Below are 18142 nucleotides of genomic sequence, written 5' to 3'. Positions count from 1 at the left end.
TAGTGGAAGATACCAGGGTTAGTCCCGTCTCACGCGTATGGCAATACAAAAATACGTTTGGGGCTGAAAGAATATGGAAATTGTGAAAGCAGTCAGGGATGCTCCCACCCGGTCTCTTCACGTCTAAGTGAATCTACAGAGAAAATGCAGGATAAGCACGATGTGGCCGGTAATACGGTTTCGGCTTGGATGATACCCTTTATCCTTGCATTGGTATCACCCAGAGACCCCCTCACAGTCGGTCAAGTAATAAACTTCAAATATAGGCTGACAATTGCAATCTTATGGACCATGGCTAGTATAACTAAAGCATTGCCATCCCAGGGCTGTCTGCTGGGCCGTCGAGTCACCGAAAAAAGGTTGTAGAATGAACCGATTCGGTTGCACTAACACACCGAACACTAGGCTGTCAGCAAACTATGCTGTTTCTGCAAGTCCGTCACGGTTGATGGGGCAATAATAACAGATTAATATTAGTCTGTGGTATTCCTTCTCTCCTCTCCCTATGAATACTTCTTGTCAACCACTCTTCACTCTTTTTGCCCCCCACTGTCGATCAACTGCATAGTATACAACCATGCCTCAACGCAAGGAGCCAATTGCCATCATTGGCAGTGCCTGCAACTTTCCCGGCAATGCCACCACTCCATCAAAGCTATGGGAATTGCTGAAGGAGCCTTATGATCTCTCGAAACCCGTTCCACAAAATCGCTTCAATGCTGATGTTTGGCACCACAAAGATAACGCCCATCATGGTACTAGCAACGTCACCAAATCCTATTTCCTCGAGGCAGACCCTTCTGCCTTTGATGCAACTTTCTTCAACATTCCACCAAACGAATGCGAGGCTATCGACCCACAGCAGCGTATGCTCCTTGAAACGGTTTACGAATCCTTATGCGCGGCCGGCGTTACCATGGAGAGTCTCCGCGGGTCTTCTACTGCTTGCTATGTTGGGCTCATGTGTGACGACTGGGCTGGCATGCTGGCTAAGGACTGGGACTGTTTACCGCAGTATGCTGCAACCGGGATATCTCGTGCCATTATGGCTAACCGTATCTCCTACTTCTTCGATTGGCATGGCCCGTCCATGACCATAGATACCGCCTGCTCGTCTTCATTGGTAGCTGTCCATGAAGCCGTTCAGGTCCTCAGAAGTGGCGACTGCAATGTCGCAGTTGCTTGTGGAGCCAACTTGATCCTTACCCCTGGTATCTCCCCCCCCCCCCCCCCCCCCCCAACAACTGACTTGCTAATTGCTAACTCTTTGGTCATCAAGCATGTATATCGCGGAAAGTAAGCTGAAAATGCTTTCTCCAGATGGAAAGTCACGGATGTGGGATCAAGGTGCCAACGGCTACGCGAGAGGTGAAGGCCTTGCGGCTGTGGTTCTGAAGACCCTGAGCCAGGCTATCAAGGACGGTGATCATATTGAGTGTGTCATCCGGGAGACTGCCTTCAACCAGGATGGCCGCACTACTGGTATAACCATGCCGAGCAACCTTGCTCAAACAGCCTTGATTAGAGAAACATACAAAAAGGCTGGCCTTGACCCCTTAGATCCCAACGACCAGCCTCAGTTCTTCCATGCGCATGGAACTGGTACACCTGCTGGAGACCCGCAAGAGGCCGAAGCAATTAGCCGAGCGTTCTTCAATGATGACCAAACTGTTGAAAAGAAGCTCTGGGTTGGATCTATAAAAACCATTATTGGCCATACTGAAGGCACCGCTGGCCTTGCCAGTCTTATTGGTACCTCTCTTGCCCTACAAAACAAGACTATTCCGCCAAACTTGCACTTTAACCAGATTGCCGAGAAGGTCAAGCCTTTCTACACCAATCTTCAAGTTCCAACGACAAGCCACCAGTGGCCATCCCCCCCAGCTGGTCAGCCAATGCGTGCCTCCGTGAACAGCTTTGGTTTCGGCGGTGCTAATGCTCACGCAATTCTTGAAAGTTATGAACTGGTTGAGTCACACAAGCCATGCGACAACACGCCCCTTTTCACCCCCCTAATCTTCTCAGCACACTCAGAGAAGAGCCTTCGAGGGATCCTTGATGCATTCTCCGAGTTTTTGAATCTAGAAAACTCTCCTGATCTTAGTGACATTGCCTGGACTTTGCAAAAGCGGCGCTCAGCGCTGGCTTATAAGATCGCTATCTCTGGCCGAACAACAACTGATATCGTTGCCACCATAGATGCAGCCCGTAAACAAAAGGAGGGTCTGGGTGTTCGATCTTCAGGCCCTGAGAAACTGACGGTGCTTGGTGTCTTCACTGGTCAAGGAGCTCAGTGGCCAACTATGGGTAGCGAACTTATCAAAGCCTCCGCTCATGTTCGAAACATTATCGCCGATCTCGACCGGTCTCTTCAGGAGCTCCCTGAAGCGGATCGGCCAAGCTGGTCCATCCGGGGGGAGCTTGAGGCTGATAAGCGATCTTCTCGCCTTGCTGAAGCTGCCCTTTCTCAACCACTCTGTACTGCCGTTCAAATTGTCCTGGTAGACCTACTTAAAGCTGCTGGCACCAATTTGGAATTCAAGGCTGTGATTGGGCACTCTTCTGGCGAGATTGCCGCTGCCTATGCTTCTGGATTTATCTCTGCTCGAGACGCTATCCGTGTTGCTTACTACCGCGGGCTGTACGCCAAGTTCGCTAGTTCTTCCTCTGGAAAGAAAGGAGCAATGATGGCAGTTGGTACAACTCTTGAAGATGCCGAAGAATTTTGCCAGCTTGAGGAGTTTTACGGCCGTATTACTGTTGCAGCAAGCAATGCTGCCACCAGTGTGACCCTCTCAGGAGATGAGGATGCAATTGATGCAGCTCTAGTGGTGTTTAAGGACGAGTCTAAGTTTGTTCGCAAGCTCAGAGTGGACACCGCTTACCACTCCTTCCACATGAATGCGTGTTCTGAAATGTATTTAAAGGCAATGGATTCCTGTTCCATTCAGTTTAGAGACGGAAACCCCTCCATCCCGTGGTACTCTTCAGTCATCCCCGATACAAAGATGGCCTGCGCCAACCTCAATGGCCAATATTGGGCTGACAACATGAATAATACCGTTTTGTTTTCACAGGCTGGGATTACTGCTGTGAAGGAGTCAGGTCCATTTGACTTGGCTATTGAAATCGGACCCCATCCCGCGTTGAAAGGACCATGCCTGGAAAACTTGGAGCAAGCTACTGGTATAGGTGGTACACCTTATACTGGCCTCTTGTCGCGCGGTGTCGATGATGTCAAGGCATTCTCTTCTGCTCTCGGCTACATCTGGGAGTATTTTGGCCCATCTGCTGTCGATTTTGAAGGGTATGATAAAGTGATGTCTTCAGGTGCTCAACGCAATAATTTGTCCGGAGAACTTCCTGGATATTCTTGGGATCACTCAAGGAGCTACTGGCTCGATTCCCGTATAGCTACTTCCTATACTACTCGCGAGGCCCCACATCCGATGCTGGGTGTAAATGTTGTTGAAGGTACTACAGGAACACAAATCCAGTGGAGAAATATCCTATTCCCCAAAGAAATCACTTGGATACCTGGTCACCGATTGCAGGGCCAGAATGTCTTCCCTGCATCTGGATATGTGTGTATGGCGATTGAGGCTATAATGACTCTTGCGAGCAACCGGGACGTGCAACTGATTGAACTGGAGGATGTTGACATTGCTCGTGCTATTTCGTTTCTTGATGATACTACTGGGATAGAGCTTATCTTCAACCTTAATGTCTTGTCATCCGATCATGATTCTGTCAGCGCTAGCTTTCAGATATCATCATGCCCCAAGGGTGATAACGTACTGACTTTGAACGGAAAAGGAAAGATATCTCTTCGTTTCGGTGACCCCATTGTTAACGCGCTTTCAGCTTCTCAGATGCCTCAGTTCAACATGACAAATGTTGATATTGACCGATTTTACAAGTATCTATCGGACATGGGCTATAACTATTCTCCGCCCTTCAAGGCAATCAGTTCCATCCTTCGCAGGAAGGATGCAGCAGTTGGAGAAATCACTGATTCTCGCGGCGAAGCATGGGAAGACAATTTCCTTATGCACCCTGGTTTTGTTGATACCAGTTTCCAAGCCGTCTTTGCTGCATTCAGTTCTCCCGGAGATGACCGGCTCTGGTCTATCCATGTTCCTACTAAAATCAACCGGTTATCAATTAACCCGTCATTAGCAGTTTTCCCACCAGGTGAAGAAGTCGTTTGGCCTTGGCAAGCTGCTGTGACCAGTGGAACACATGATACACCTACAGCTGACATTGAAGTCTTTGCCCCCAATAAGAATGGAGTTCTCATGGAAATTGAAGGCATTGTCCTTGTTCCACTGGCCAAGGCTTCAGCGGAGAACGATGTTAAGCTATTCTCCAACCTTGTCTACGATCTAGCTCAACCGGACGGCGCTATTGCCTCTCCCCATCGTTTACCCGAGTCTGACGCTCATATCGCGAGGGTTTCTGAGAGATTCTCTTTCTACTGGATCAACCAACTCCTGAATACCATCACCACTAAAGAGGAGGAGGAAACTCTTCCACACTTCAAACATATGCTTAGGTGGTGCAGATTTGTGCACAAGCAAGTTATTGATGGGGAGCACCCCTTTGTTGGGCCTGATGCTGTGAATGATACCTTGGATTATGTAGAGTCTCTTGTTGCCGATGCCGGAGATCGTGCTGATATTGGTATTCTCAGAGCAGTTGGCCAAAATATTGCTCACGTTATTCGCACTCGTGGAAATATTCACGAGTATGCATTGAAGGATAACATCCTGGATCGCTTCTATGAGGAGGCTATTGGCCTGGATATCACCAACCAGTGGGAAGCAAACCTCGCTGCTCAAATTGCTTACCGATATCCACGAATGAATATTATCGAAATTGGTGCCGGTACGGGCGGATCAACTAGAATGATTCTCCCTACTTTAGGAAAGGCCTTTTCAACTTATACGTTCACGGATATTTCTTCTGGATTTTTCGAGGCGGCAGAGGAGAGATTTAGCCAATATGCAGATCGCATGATTTTTAAAACTCTTGACATGGAAAAGGATCTCAGCGAGCAGGGATTTACCGAAGGTCATTATGATATGGTTCTTGCTTCAAACGCTCTACATGTTGGCCCTGATATTGATTTGACTTTGTCGAATGTGCGCAAACTTGTGAAACCAGGTGGTTGGTTAATCAACATGGAGGTGGCCACATACTTCCCAAGCTTACGAGAGGGTTTCTCGATGTCTGGCTTCCCAGGCTGGTGGTGTGGTGCTGAAACAGGTCGTCCATGGGGCCCGACAATAACCGTGGATGAATGGGATAAAGTGTACAGGCGAACTGGATGGTCCGGTGTTGACACATTCACTCCCAACATTGACTCTATAGACCACTTGGTTGTTATGGTGACCCAGGCCGTGGATTCCCAAATCTACACTCTTAGAGATCCTCTCTCCCCTGAACACGCTCATCCACCACGCGACAATCTTGTTATTATAGGTGGAAGTACTGATGAAGTTGCCAACATCGTTACAGAATGTGCGAACATCCTACGGCCGCATTTCAGTTCGATCTCAAACGTAATTTCAATTGATGATTTTAGCAACAGCGAGAGCGACGCGGTTGCCACAGTCTTAAATTTGGCTGAGCTAGATGTACCAATTATGAAAGAGCTCATGGACAACCAACCCCAGAAGCTTGATGGCGTTAAGGAGGTATTTTCAACCCCCAGGGAGATTCTTTGGGTGACCAAAGGCAACAGATCGGAGAGCCCGTTCTCCCGCATGTTGGTCGGCATGGCGCGCACCCTCCGCAGAGAGTATTCTGGGATCAATTTCCAGGCACTTGACGTTGATTTACTGGATTCAAACTCTGCTAAGCTGTTTGCGGAGACCTTACTCCGACACGTCAATCTCAATGAGGCAAACAGTCGACTTGTTCCAGGATCCATTCTATGGAGTGATGAATCTGAGTATCATCTGGAGAATAACAAAATTTATACCCCCAGACTTATGTCTGCAGATAAGCTGAATGACCGATACAATTCATATAAACGCCGTATTACTCACGAAGTCCCTGCCAATTCATCCTGTATTGAATTGACCATTAAGGGAGACTCATATGACCTTTTCGAACCATCTCCTCTTAAACCTACTGCTGGGTCAGATGGTGATAGTGAAATTACTGTAATGAAATCCCTGCTTCAATCCGTGGAAGTCCCTTTGGTGGGACACTTCTTCTTGTGCTATGGCAAGAATAACTCCGGTGAAAATGTCATCGCTCTCTCAGATCAGAGCAAGTCAGTGGTTCATATTCCAAAGCCGTGGACCATACCGTACAGTGGGGAGGCCAATTCAGCACAGGTTCTTCTTTCAATTGCTGCTAATCTCGTTGCGCATCTGATCATCGAGGACGCCATAACGAACAGTACTATTCTAGTCCATGAGCCTGACCAAATTGTAGCTGCTGCCATTAGCAAGCTAGCAGTGTCGAAAAAGATTCGAACTTTTTTCACTACTACACAAATTTCAAAGAAGGGGCCACAGTGGACTTATATTCATCCCAAAACCCCTCGCCGTTTGTTGAGAAAGCAGTTGCCCAAAGGAGTATCCCTTTTCATCAGTTTTTCCAATTTCTCGGACGATCAGGCTATATCTAACCTCCTGGAGTGCCTGCCCGTTTATTGCAAACAATCAAACCGATATCTGTTTTTCGGAAACAAGATTGCAAAACGCTTTGGCTCCGACGTTGACCTTGTCTCCAAATATTTATCCACAGGCTTTGATATTTCTAAGGCTGCTAACTTCATGGTGCCTGAGAATAGGTCTAGTCTGCCTCTGGATAAGGTTCCTGGGTATTCTGATAAAAACAAACGCCTATTAGTAGTCGATTGGGCGGTCGATACCCAAATACCGCTTACTGTCGAGCCTATTGACCCTTACGCCAACCTTTTCACTGCAGAAAAAACATACCTCATGGTTGGTTTGTCTGGAGAAATGGGCCAGTCTCTCGCAGAATGGATGATAAGCCGAGGGGCGAGATATGTTGTCCTTACCAGCAGGAGACCTAAGGTAAATGCTCAGTGGATCGAAAGTATGGAAGACGAATATGGGGCAACCATAAAGCAAATGCCGCTGTAAGTTTATCAATGTTAAAAGGTGTCAATTATTCTAACAAGGCCTAGGGATATTACGGACACGGATGCTCTTCAAGCTTGCTATAACAAAATATGCCGCACGATGCCGCCTATTGGTGGAGTTGCACACGGAGCTATGGTTTTGGTTGACAGTCTCTTTCAGAAGATGAGTTATGACGACCTTATGGCAGCTCTAAGGCCAAAGGTCCTTGGAGCAATCAACCTGGATAACCTTTTCTCGGAGAATACCCTTGACTTTTTTATTTTGTTCTCTTCCATTACAGCCCTAATTGGCAACGCTGGTCAGAGTAACTATATAGGCGCCAACAGTTTCATGGAATCTCTAGGCTTGCAGCGTCGTCGTAAGGGTCTTGCCGCATCCGTTATCGCCATTTCGTCCCTTATTGGCCTTGGCTATTTTGAGCGCGCCGAAGATCTAGATATCGACCAATTTTCTCGATCTGGATACAGAAATGTTTCTGAACAGGACATTCACACCTTGTTTGCAGAAGCAATCGTCAGAGGAAGACCAGGGACGACCGAAAGCCACGAAGTCGTTTCCGGCGTTGTTCCTACCTATGCGGATGGAGATATCAGAGCATCCTACCTAAAAGATAGCAAGTTCTCCCACTTGATTCTGGAACGTACTTCAGCCAAACAGGATGGCACTTCATCTGCCCAAATTCCCGTTAGGATTCAGCTTCTTACGGCGACAACAGAGGAAGAAGTTTGCGATATCATGCAATGTAAGACTTACATTACCTTTTCTAGAAAAACAGAACTAACATTTCATTAGCTGGGTTTACACGAAGAATCAAGAAGATGCTACGTATCCCAGAAGAGGATGACTTTAATGCAACAGCTTCACTTGTAGAGCAGGGGGTCGACTCACTGGTTGCAGTTGAGATTCGAACCTGGTTTATCCGAGAAGTTGATATCGACATGCCAGTTCTCAAAGTCCTAGGTGGTTCATCTGTCTCTGATTTGATAAATGATGCCATGCTGCGGATATCCCCCGACCTTACCCCTAACCTAGGAGCCGAAGGGGCTCAAGTCGAAGCCAATAGAAAACCTGCACCACCTGAAGAGACTCCCACCATTTCTTCTACACCAGTTATGGTGCAGAAGTCAGCTCCTACTATGCAAGAGGCCGAACCCAATCTCAAAATTACAAATGTCAACCCAGCAGCAATATCTATTCCTGATATTACCACACCAGCCATATTACTATCAACCGAAGTCAAGGAAATCAAGTCTGACCGACAAAACTTCGATAGCTTAGCTAAATCAGAAGTCACCGAAATCATGTCCTTTGGGCAATCGCGGTTTTGGTTCCTTAATCAAGCTCTCCAGGATAAAACAACGTTCAACATGGCAATTTTGGTCAGGCTTAGCGGTCGTATTCGTGTTAAAGACATGGAAAGAGCCTTGGAAACTGTGGTTTTAAGGCATGATGCCCTTCGCACAAGATACTTTTCAACCGGTGAATATATGGAGAACCCAATGCAAGGGGTTATTCCAACATCGGCAGTCAAACTTGTTGTCAAGCATTGTAAGGACGAATCTGGCGCTTACAGGGAGCTTGATGAAATCAGATCCCACGTATGGGACCTAAATAGTTGGGAAACCATGAAAGTATCTCTGCTTTCTTCCTCTGAAACGATGCACTACCTTGTCATTGGATGTCACCACATTGGCATGGACGGATTCAGCTTCAACATTTTCTATAGTGACCTTGAAAAGGCATACGAAGGACAGAAGCTTCCTGCTATTTCTAAATCTGCACAGTACGGAGCGTTTGCACGAAAACAACGTGAAGATTGGGATAATGGTAATATGAAAGCGGACCTCGCATACTACCGTGAAATTATACCTACAAACCTCAACCCTATTCCCCTATTTCCATTTGCAAAGTCCAGCACACGATTGCCCCTGGATGTCTACGGTACCCATAGCGCAGACATTCGCCTTGAGCCAGCACTGACAAGGAAAATCAAAGCTGCTTCCCGATCTCTTAGCTCGACAACATTTCATTTCTATCTTGCAGTCCTCCAGGCTCTTGTTTTCCGTCAATTAGACGACTGTGATGAATTTTTCATCGGAGTTGCTGACGCAAATAGGACGGATGACAAATTTATCAGCACCCTTGGGTTCTTCCTCAACCTCCTTCCAGTACGTTTCGAACGCTCTGCTGCAGAGAAGTTCGGAGACGCTGTAAAACAGGTCCGAAACAAAGTGTACAAAGGACTGGCCCATTCTAAGTTGCCTTTTGACATACTTCTGGATGAGTTAAAAATCCCTCGGTCAGCAACTTCCACTCCCATCTTCCAGGTTTTCGTGGACTACAGACAAGGTGTCGAAGAGAAACAAAAGTACATGGGTCTTGATGCTATAGGTGAAAAGTGGCACCTTGCAAGGACTGGATATGACATGACTCTCGATATTGTTGAAAATGCTACTGGTGATACCCGCCTTGAACTACGCCTTCAACAATGTCTATACACGGCAAAACATACCAAACTTTTGCTAGAAGGCTATGCGAACCTCTTGATGGCCTTTGCTGATAACCCAGCTGTAAACTGGAATGCACCGGATGTTTGGGATAGTAAGACGATTAATGATGCGATTGAAGTCGGCCGCGGTAAGTTCCCAAATCATAACTTTGAAGAAACGAGAAGTTAATTCAATTCAGGCCCTTCACTGCAATACCAATGGGCCGCTACGGTAATGCATCATATTGATGATGTAGTGTCTGAACGTGGCACCAATATCTGTCTCAAGGATGGAACTGGAAAGATCATGACTTATTCACAGATGGCACGCCGTGTCAACTCCATTTGCTCCGCCTTGGTTACAGCTAATGTTACTGAGGGCGACAAGGTGGCTGTCTTCCAACAGCCCACTGCCGACTGGGTTTGCTCACTGCTTGCCATATTCCGTGCTGGAGCTGTTTATGTTCCTCTTGATCTCCGGACTCCCTTCCCTCGTCTTGCTGCGATTGTCGATCAAATTCGGCCTCAAGCGATTCTTGCTCATAGCCAAACTCTCGGAGATGTGGAACACATCAATACTTCAGCCTCCGCAGTCGTGGATATAACCAATCTACCTACCAACAGCCCATTCATGCCGAACATTGCCAAACCTGGCGCACCCGCGGTTATTCTGTTCACTAGTGGCTCAACAGGGACCCCCAAAGGTATCCATATCAATCACAGCAACATCGTAAAACAGCTAGAAGGCTGCTCCAAACAATTTGATTTGAAGAGCTCTGCCTCCTACGTCCTTCACCAAACCGCATACTCTTTCGACAAATCACTCGAACAGATTTTTACCGCATTGGTACATGGTGGTGCCCTCTACGTTGTTCCGGCGGAGCAGCGTGGTGACCCTATATCAATCACTAATATCATGGCCTCAGAGGGGATAACGCATACTGCTACTACACCGTCAGAATATCTAATGTGGTTCCGTTACGCAAGAGACAATCTCCTGAAATGCAAATCTTGGAAGTGTGCCCTTCTTGGAGGGGAAGTTGCTTCAGATGCTGTCCTTGAAGAATTCCGAAAGTTGGGGATGCCGATCAGACTCCTTGACAGCTATGGCCCCGCTGAAATCACCATGTCCTGTGCTAAGGTTGAGTTGCCATATCGTTCTATGGTGGTCGGTACACAAGCACCAGTAGGCTTCATGTTGCCTAATTACTCTGTCGCTATCGTGGATCCTAAGATGAACCCCCTCCCTCTCGGCTTCGCTGGTGAGATTGTTATCGGAGGTGTAGGCGTGGCCGGGGGTTACCTGAACAATGATGAACTAACTAGACAGAAGTTCATTGCAAACAACTTTGGGGGAGAAGGAATGTTGTACCGTACTGGAGACAAGGGCCGTCTTACTGAAGAAGGGGCTCTTTTCTTTGAGGGCCGAATAGATGGTGATACCCAAATCAAGTTACGGGGTGTCCGTATCGAACTTGAAGACATCGAAAGCACCATAATTCAAGCTTCGACGGGTGCCCTTACCCATGCTGTTGCTACCGTGCGTGGAGAACAAGACTCTGCCTTCTTAGTAGCACACGTTGTGTTCTCCACAGCGTATACAGAATATCGCGACGAATTGCTTGCCCGACTTCCAACGATTCTACCACTACCGCAGTATATGATTCCTACTGTCTTTGTTGCCTTAGACAATGTTCCATTCACGGCTCATTTCAAGGTTGACCGGAAAGCAGTGCAGGCTCTCCCGATCCCGAAGGTAGAACAGAAGTCAACAGAGGAGCTAACTGAACAGACGGAAACTGAATCCCATCTTGCTGGGCTTTGGTACGAGATAATTCCAGCAGCCCACTCGTTAACACCCAGCACCGACTTCTTCCATGCTGGAGGTAATTCTCTAATGCTTGTTAAACTGCAAGCAATGATACGCCAAAGCTTCAGCGTTAGCATCCAGCTCTTTGATATAATGAATGCGGGGACCCTGCAAAACATGGCTCGCTTAATTGATGACGCCCTTGGGGTCAAGGAACTGGACTGGACTGCAGAAACTGATCTTCCAACGCTACCTAAGTCTAACGCCGACGTTTCACCTCCAAAACAGAAAGATATGGTGGTTATGATGACTGGAGCTACTGGTGTTCTTGGTAGAAATGTCCTTGCCCATTTGGTAGCGGATGACCGTATATCCAAGATATATACGTTAGCTGTACGCCCGCAAAGCGATATCTCAATCTTGACTCGCATTCCCGATCCTAAGGGGAAGATGGTCATTAAGCATGGCAACCTCGACAAAGCTCGTCTTGGTCTATCTGAAAAAGAGGCGATGCTTCTTTCAAGCGAACTCGATGCAATCCTACACCTTGGTGCCAACCGTTCATTCTGGGATTCATATTACCATCTCCGTGCTACAAATGTCTCTAGCGTCAAAGAAATTGTGAAGATTGCATACCCACGCAAGGTCCCTATTCACTTCTGTTCTTCAGGAGGAGTTACATTGTACTCAGGAGGCTTTCCACCTGCTAGTGGACATGATGGATACGTCGCCTCTAAGTGGGCAGCAGAAAAAGTGCTCGCCAACGCCACGCAAGAGCTCGACCTGAGAGCTGTCTTGCATCGCCCGGCGAAGGCCTCTGGGGCCACAACTAACGTTCCAGACTAAATCTTAAATGAACTCCTTTCTCTTGCCAGACAGTCTCAGAGAAAACCAGATCTAGATGGTCTAACTGGCAGTATAGGCATAATTCCTCTCGAACGCATTGCCGGAGACATCGTGAGGACTTTATTTGACGAGGCTACCAAATTAAGCCATCCAGAAGTTATAACACACTCTAGTACTCTCAACGTCAGCATCAAGGGCTTTGCCGATAAGATAAAACAAGATGAAGCTGTGTCCAAGCTGGAAGGCATGCCGGCCCTGAAATGGATGGGATTGGCTAAAAAGAAGGGATGGAGCCAGTTCATGGTTGGTCATGAAATCTCAATGAGCAACTCCAAGGACCACATTGTCTCTACTCGATAGGCGAGTAGAGGAATGGGAATAAAGGATATCAGCTCCTTTCCGCCTCTTTTCTCCCACAATTTCGTTAACTAGACATTTTAAACTGTCCTGTTTGTTAGTGAATCTGTTCGTGCAAACTGCTAGTTAATAATCATTTGTAATCTTTCACCTGCTGGTTTCCCCTATGAGTAGCTATCTCAACCCTCAAATAGACCCAATTTATCTATCTCCGGCCATTTACCCGTTATACCATTTCTCCCTGGACAAGTAACGCTTATCTACCAGTTCTCTCCCCTTCTACTTCCGTTACCCCTTTTCATATTACTGCTGACTAAGCATTTCCACCATAAGCGCCTCGGCTCTCAACGTCACTTCATCAACTCCTTCAACTACGCCGGATCTACACAGCTTAGACTAGATGATGAACACTACTCTCTTTAGCTAAACATATACTGGTTAGTTAGGCCTCTAGGACGGTGATGAGCCCCCCGTTTCTAGGATATACACCCTAGTTTTATCCTTCAAAAGACGAGATGGCTCCGGCTTTGCGTCCCAATGCGATATCCTCATACCTCGTATTTATTATCACCATTGTGACACTTGGTTCTCTACAGTTTGGATATCACTTGGTAAATATAACTTTATCTCATCACTGCTCTTCCACTCCTGTAACGTTAAAGTGCAGGTTATCTGCCCTCTTTTTGATGTATTGGCTGACATGCAATATTATGCTCTCATACCGTATTAGGCTGAGCTTAATGCCCCTAAGGCTGTGATAACATGCGAGAAGGATCACATTTTATCATCTAAACTGCCTCAATGTATTCCGATGAGCCAGGAATTATTTGGTCTTGTTTCTTCGAGCTATACCCTAGGCGGACTTCTCGGGGCCCTCCTGGCTGGGCCACTCTCTACTAAGTATGGGCGACTACTTGTTCTTCGGTCCTCGACGCTATTCTTCATCCTTGGCCCACTTGCTGAAACTGTTGCCTTTCCCATCTCCCTGTTTGTGGCAGGGAGATTTTTGTCTGGTATCGGGTCAGGTGCTTCTCTCGTGGTTGGGCCGATTTACGTTTCCGAAGTCTCTCCATCGAGCAGCAGGGGGATGTTTGGCGCCGTAACTCAAGTTATGGCCAATATTGGTATCTTATTAACGCAGGTATTAGGATATTTTCTCAGCAAAGGAAGCACGTGGCGTATTATTCTCGCTGTGTCCGGGTGTATTGGTGTCGCTCAGCTCTTTGGGCTGGTATTTGTTGTCGAAAGCCCTGTTTGGCTCGCAGATAACCAGAACATGGCCCAAGCCAAAAAGATTTTGCAAAGAATAAGAGGGCCTACAGCAGATATCAGTGAAGAAATAAGAACCTGGGGAACCTCTGCTCCTGCCGGCCCAAGAGATTCCATAACCGTCGAAACGGAGGAAGAAGAATCCCTTCTGGCAAACCCATCGTCAAGAACTGCCTCCAGTTCCAAAGAACCCGTGTCTATGTTTGGAGCGTTGATGGATCCAATATACAGACCCGCCATAATATCCGTCATCGCAATAATGCTTACACAACAGTTCACCGGCATCAACAGCATCGTCATGTATAGCGTCTCGCTCCTATCTACTATTCTCCCGACGACCGCAGCTCTCCTAACAGTCCTAGTATCCTGTCTAAACCTAATTATGACAGTCATATGCGCACCATTATCCGACAAACTCGGCCGGAAAACATGTATCTTGCTTAGTATAGCAGGTATGGGCACCATGTCTATGCTACTTGCTATAGGAATAGCATCCAATTTCAAAGTCCTCTCGGCTGTGGCAACGCTCTTATTTGTAGCAAGCTTCGCAGTTGGCCTTGGCCCTGTTCCATTCATTCTAGCCTCGGAGCTAGTAGGACCAGAAGCAGTTGGAGCAACGCAAAGTTGGGCCCTCGCATCAAGCTGGATAGCTACATTTATCGTTGCCCAGTTTTTCCCAAGCCTTAATGAACACATGGGTGGTAAGAGACAAATTTATTGGCTATTCACTGCGATGGCACTCATACTTGGATCATTTATCTGGTGGTGGGTTCCTGAGACGAAAGGGAAGAGTGGTATGGATGAAGTTTGGGAACGGACTAGGAGAGCGAGCGACTAAATGCGGTGTTTGTTGGATCTATTTAGTTCTATTTCATATGACGTTTTCTGGTACGCTCTAACGGCAGCAAAGCTTCTATGTTGGCTTTATACATTCTTATTGTCGTCTTCGCTTATTTCAATTAATTAGCCAGGCGGCTGAATTGCAGTATACGGTTCTAGTACAGGTTCATCCTTCATGTTGGTATCATAATATATACAAACAAGCAGTAGCAGCAACAAAAGCCAAAAAGCAAAAGGTATCTGGCGCAAGTCAACGATAGATGTATCCGTTCCCATACCAAAGAGGAACCCCGACGCTTAACCAAAAACTAACAAGCAAACGAATTGAGACGATAAGGACAGCTAAATTCATCTCCTCTCAAGCCTGCTTAGAGCTCTTAAAATATCGCTTAAATCTTCCCTTCCGCCGACTACTGTCCCTTGGAGACTGTTCTTGCCGTCCTCTTTTCCTCCAGGCAACGTCAACACATCAGCATTTTTGCCTTGTAGTCCATCTCGCTCCTCCAGTCTTTGAGCACATATACGTAATATGTGACTGCTGAGGCTGTCTGCGGATTGCCGGAACATCTCAATATTGTGGATACCAGCTGCAAAGGAGTCAAGAGTTGGTGTTAGGGAAGTAGAAAGCCGTGTCAGGCGCTCTAATATTGATAATATGGAGGTATCGATTTCAGGGCTGGAGTTAGCGGTTTTCGAGGAGGCTTCTTTGGGCCGTGATTCTGAATGGCCAAGAATATTTAAAATTGACGCTTGAGTTGGATCAAGGAGAGATTGGTTGACGGCTGACGGGTCACGCCGCAAAGGCTCAGGTCTATCGTCTTGTTTGGATGTAGGGTGTTTGATGATATCCGATTTAGTGCCAATACTTGGTACCGATGGTGGACGTATAAGAGCTGCAAGAGACTGACGCTCCGCCTGGAGACTATAATGTATATTAGCATCCGAAAACAGGTTGGGTATAAATGAATTCAACACACCGCCGAATATGTTCTTCTAGCTCCTTTATCTTGTCGGCGTTTTGTATATTTTTTGGGTTCGGTTTTTTAATGACAACCGCTGGAGTGGTTGTTTCAGGCCGACTGAACCAATCCGTCAAGTCTGACCTGTCTCCAAAATCTTTTAGTAACTCTTCTTGAATAACGCGGGCTAAAACGGGCAATACGATTAGTAAATTTGACTTCCTTTCAGCATTGCAGAAAATAACATACCAGCCAACCTGGCGCTTTCGTCCTCTGACCGTGACCCCGTCGGCTTCTCACCAAGTGCCCTGGTGGCACACCAAGTGAGTAACTGTCTCATTCGCCGCGGCTCAGGAAGCCCCTCGCTAGCTATATGTTTATAGAAATGCGCAGTGTCAACCTTATCGTGTGGTAAGGCTATGTGTGTACTCACGTTAGCAATAGTCCACTACTCAATAACGTCAAAATGTAAAGACTTACCATTTGATACTCCGCTATCTATCAAGGAGCTCGCTCTACGACCACGAAGACTAAGGCTGCTTCTCCTCTGGCCTTTGCGGCTTTTTTCTTTCCTCATATCCTTATTTCTCTGGATGACGGGGGTGTCCGCGAATGGCAGTGCGATTTTGGTACTAGCATTTCGTATTTCTTCCGGCGTACTCTGGATCGCTTCCTCGTTATCTTTTGGAGGTATTTTAGGCGCCGAATCTTTGCTGCTACCGGGTTTTCTTTTCTTAGCCACATGTATAGGTCCTGGATCTGGCGTCTGTATTTTCTTCAGCGACTTTGATTGTTTCTGGTTCATTGGCTCAGTACTGTCTTGGACCGGTCGTTTTGATTTGGGTTTCATAGTTCTATTATCAATGGATTCCGACGACGGTTCAATAATATCGTTCTGTTCTCGCGACGTTACAGGCTTTTTCTTCTGTTGCCGAAGGACAGAGGCAGCACTACTCAATTCGGGGGTTGAGCTACCGTCTGATGCTCCATTCAATAGAACTCCGTTTGTCTGCTTCGGTTTTTTGACATTCCCAGCACGCGTGAACTGAAAACCCTCGACATCCTCATCATAATCAACTGTTTGAAGGGGCCACGGACGTTAGCAAAGAATCAACCCTCAAACATTACGACGAGCACAAGGATGTAGGCTTTCTTACTCGCTTTCCTCTTCGCAGCTAACCCGCTTATTCCGTTCCTCCCCACTACATTTTCTTTGGCCGCTGAGGAGGGAAGTTTAGCGGTCACGGATGTCTTCCCCCTCCCGCGCGTCTGTGACATAGCCAATCCTGGCGATCCAGTCAATAAATCTTGCTGGGCCTGTTGTGTATCGGCGCGTATCCTTAGCAACAGTTTTTCCTGGTCTCCTATGACTCCTCTATTCTGTATCGGTGCGCCGCCGGGCCTGCAGCTGATATTTCCAAGATGATGCTCGAGTCCCGTCGTAGTAGTGCATGTAGCCACGAGGACGGCAGTCATGTCCAGGAATTGTCAAAACACGATGGAAAATAGAAGCGTTGAGCGGCTGATTCAGCCGTAATGAGCCAGGTTTTGCTGTCCTTTCTGAAAAATGCTATTCAGCCGGCGCAGTTATCCCTCGAATTGTTCAACTTCATGCGCGTCTGCCCGCCGTCTTTCAAGCGCAACTACGGGTTCCTCGATGTTAACGATAAATTCCAATTCATCTAGCACGCAGTCCCATCGCATCCCACGGCAGCTCCTCAAGTTGTCCAGGCAGTCCCTCGTCGTTTTTGTCGATGTCAATCCGCCGTAAGCTCGGGGGTTCCTATCGCGCGGAGATCCAAACAGCCTCTCCTGTCTCACTCCCGTCAGGATATCTCCTCAGTGGTAAATGGCGCAATGTCCTAAGCGTTCACTGTGCGTATATTGGTCGCAGGTAACCAGGTCGAGTCCTCCGCTGCCGTCGCCGTCGCCCTCGTCTGTCGCTTTACTTGATATCGCTGGCGTTGCTTCGTCTTCCCATGAAATCGCGGGCAGAGCGAGCACTGACGCTAGCCGCTTTTGGGAGGTTGTTTTGGTCTTGGCAAAGGCCCTGTTTTGGGTTAGCATGTATTATGTAATTTATTACTAAGAGAGAGGCTCGTGACTAGAATTATCCGCTTTGGTTAGTAAGCACATTTCTCTTTCTAACATCAGAAATCCAAGCGAGCATTCCCATAGTTAAAAAAAAAAGAAAAAAAAATAGTGTCTGCCTATTCCATTTCTGTATATAGAACTCCCCTCCGTGCCATATTAGTTACCTTATAGAAGGTAGCATAATACCTTACTTCTTAGTCTGTAATCAATATTTCCTCCTTTACACTGCCTACAGAGTATCTTAGTATTACATCCAGGAATACGACCCACCACGTGACCGCTGGAGCTCGAACCAAATCAAAGCTCAAGCTTCAACATCACCAACATCAACAGCCAGCAGAACAGCAGACAAGCA

The 18142-nt window shown here is 47.1% G+C and overlaps 3 protein-coding genes across 3 annotated transcripts; 2 read left to right on the top strand and 1 right to left on the bottom strand.

Annotated features, from left to right (window-relative positions):
* Positions 1-577: 577 nt before the first annotated feature.
* Positions 578-12628, top strand: TRV_03721 (hybrid PKS-NRPS enzyme, putative; the record flags this gene model as incomplete). Its single annotated transcript, XM_003022115.1, has 7 exons — positions 578-1211; positions 1321-7120; positions 7169-7866; positions 7917-9761; positions 9870-11436; positions 11476-12159; positions 12298-12628. The coding sequence occupies 7 exons, from the start codon at positions 578-580 to the stop codon at positions 12626-12628; spliced, it is 11559 nt and encodes a 3852-aa protein (XP_003022161.1).
* An 808-nt stretch (positions 12629-13436) lies between these two features.
* TRV_03720 (uncharacterized protein) lies at positions 13437-14732 on the top strand (the record flags this gene model as incomplete). Its single annotated transcript, XM_003022114.1, has 1 exon — positions 13437-14732. The coding sequence occupies one exon, from the start codon at positions 13437-13439 to the stop codon at positions 14730-14732; it is 1296 nt and encodes a 431-aa protein (XP_003022160.1).
* Positions 14733-15082: 350 nt separating this feature from the next.
* TRV_03719 (Mis12-Mtw1 family protein) lies at positions 15083-17169 on the bottom strand (the record flags this gene model as incomplete). Its single annotated transcript, XM_003022113.1, has 5 exons — positions 15083-15656; positions 15712-15880; positions 15943-16062; positions 16174-16770; positions 16851-17169. The coding sequence occupies 5 exons, from the start codon at positions 17167-17169 to the stop codon at positions 15083-15085; spliced, it is 1779 nt and encodes a 592-aa protein (XP_003022159.1).
* Between the last annotated feature and the right edge of the window lie 973 nt (positions 17170-18142).

Source organism: Trichophyton verrucosum (genome assembly GCF_000151505.1).
Source record: "Trichophyton verrucosum HKI 0517 chromosome Unknown contig00302_1.f1.exp, whole genome shotgun sequence".
Classification (NCBI taxonomy): domain Eukaryota; kingdom Fungi; phylum Ascomycota; class Eurotiomycetes; order Onygenales; family Arthrodermataceae; genus Trichophyton; species Trichophyton verrucosum.
Note: the sequence above shows the minus strand (reverse complement) of the source record. Positions and strands in the feature narration are given on the sequence as shown.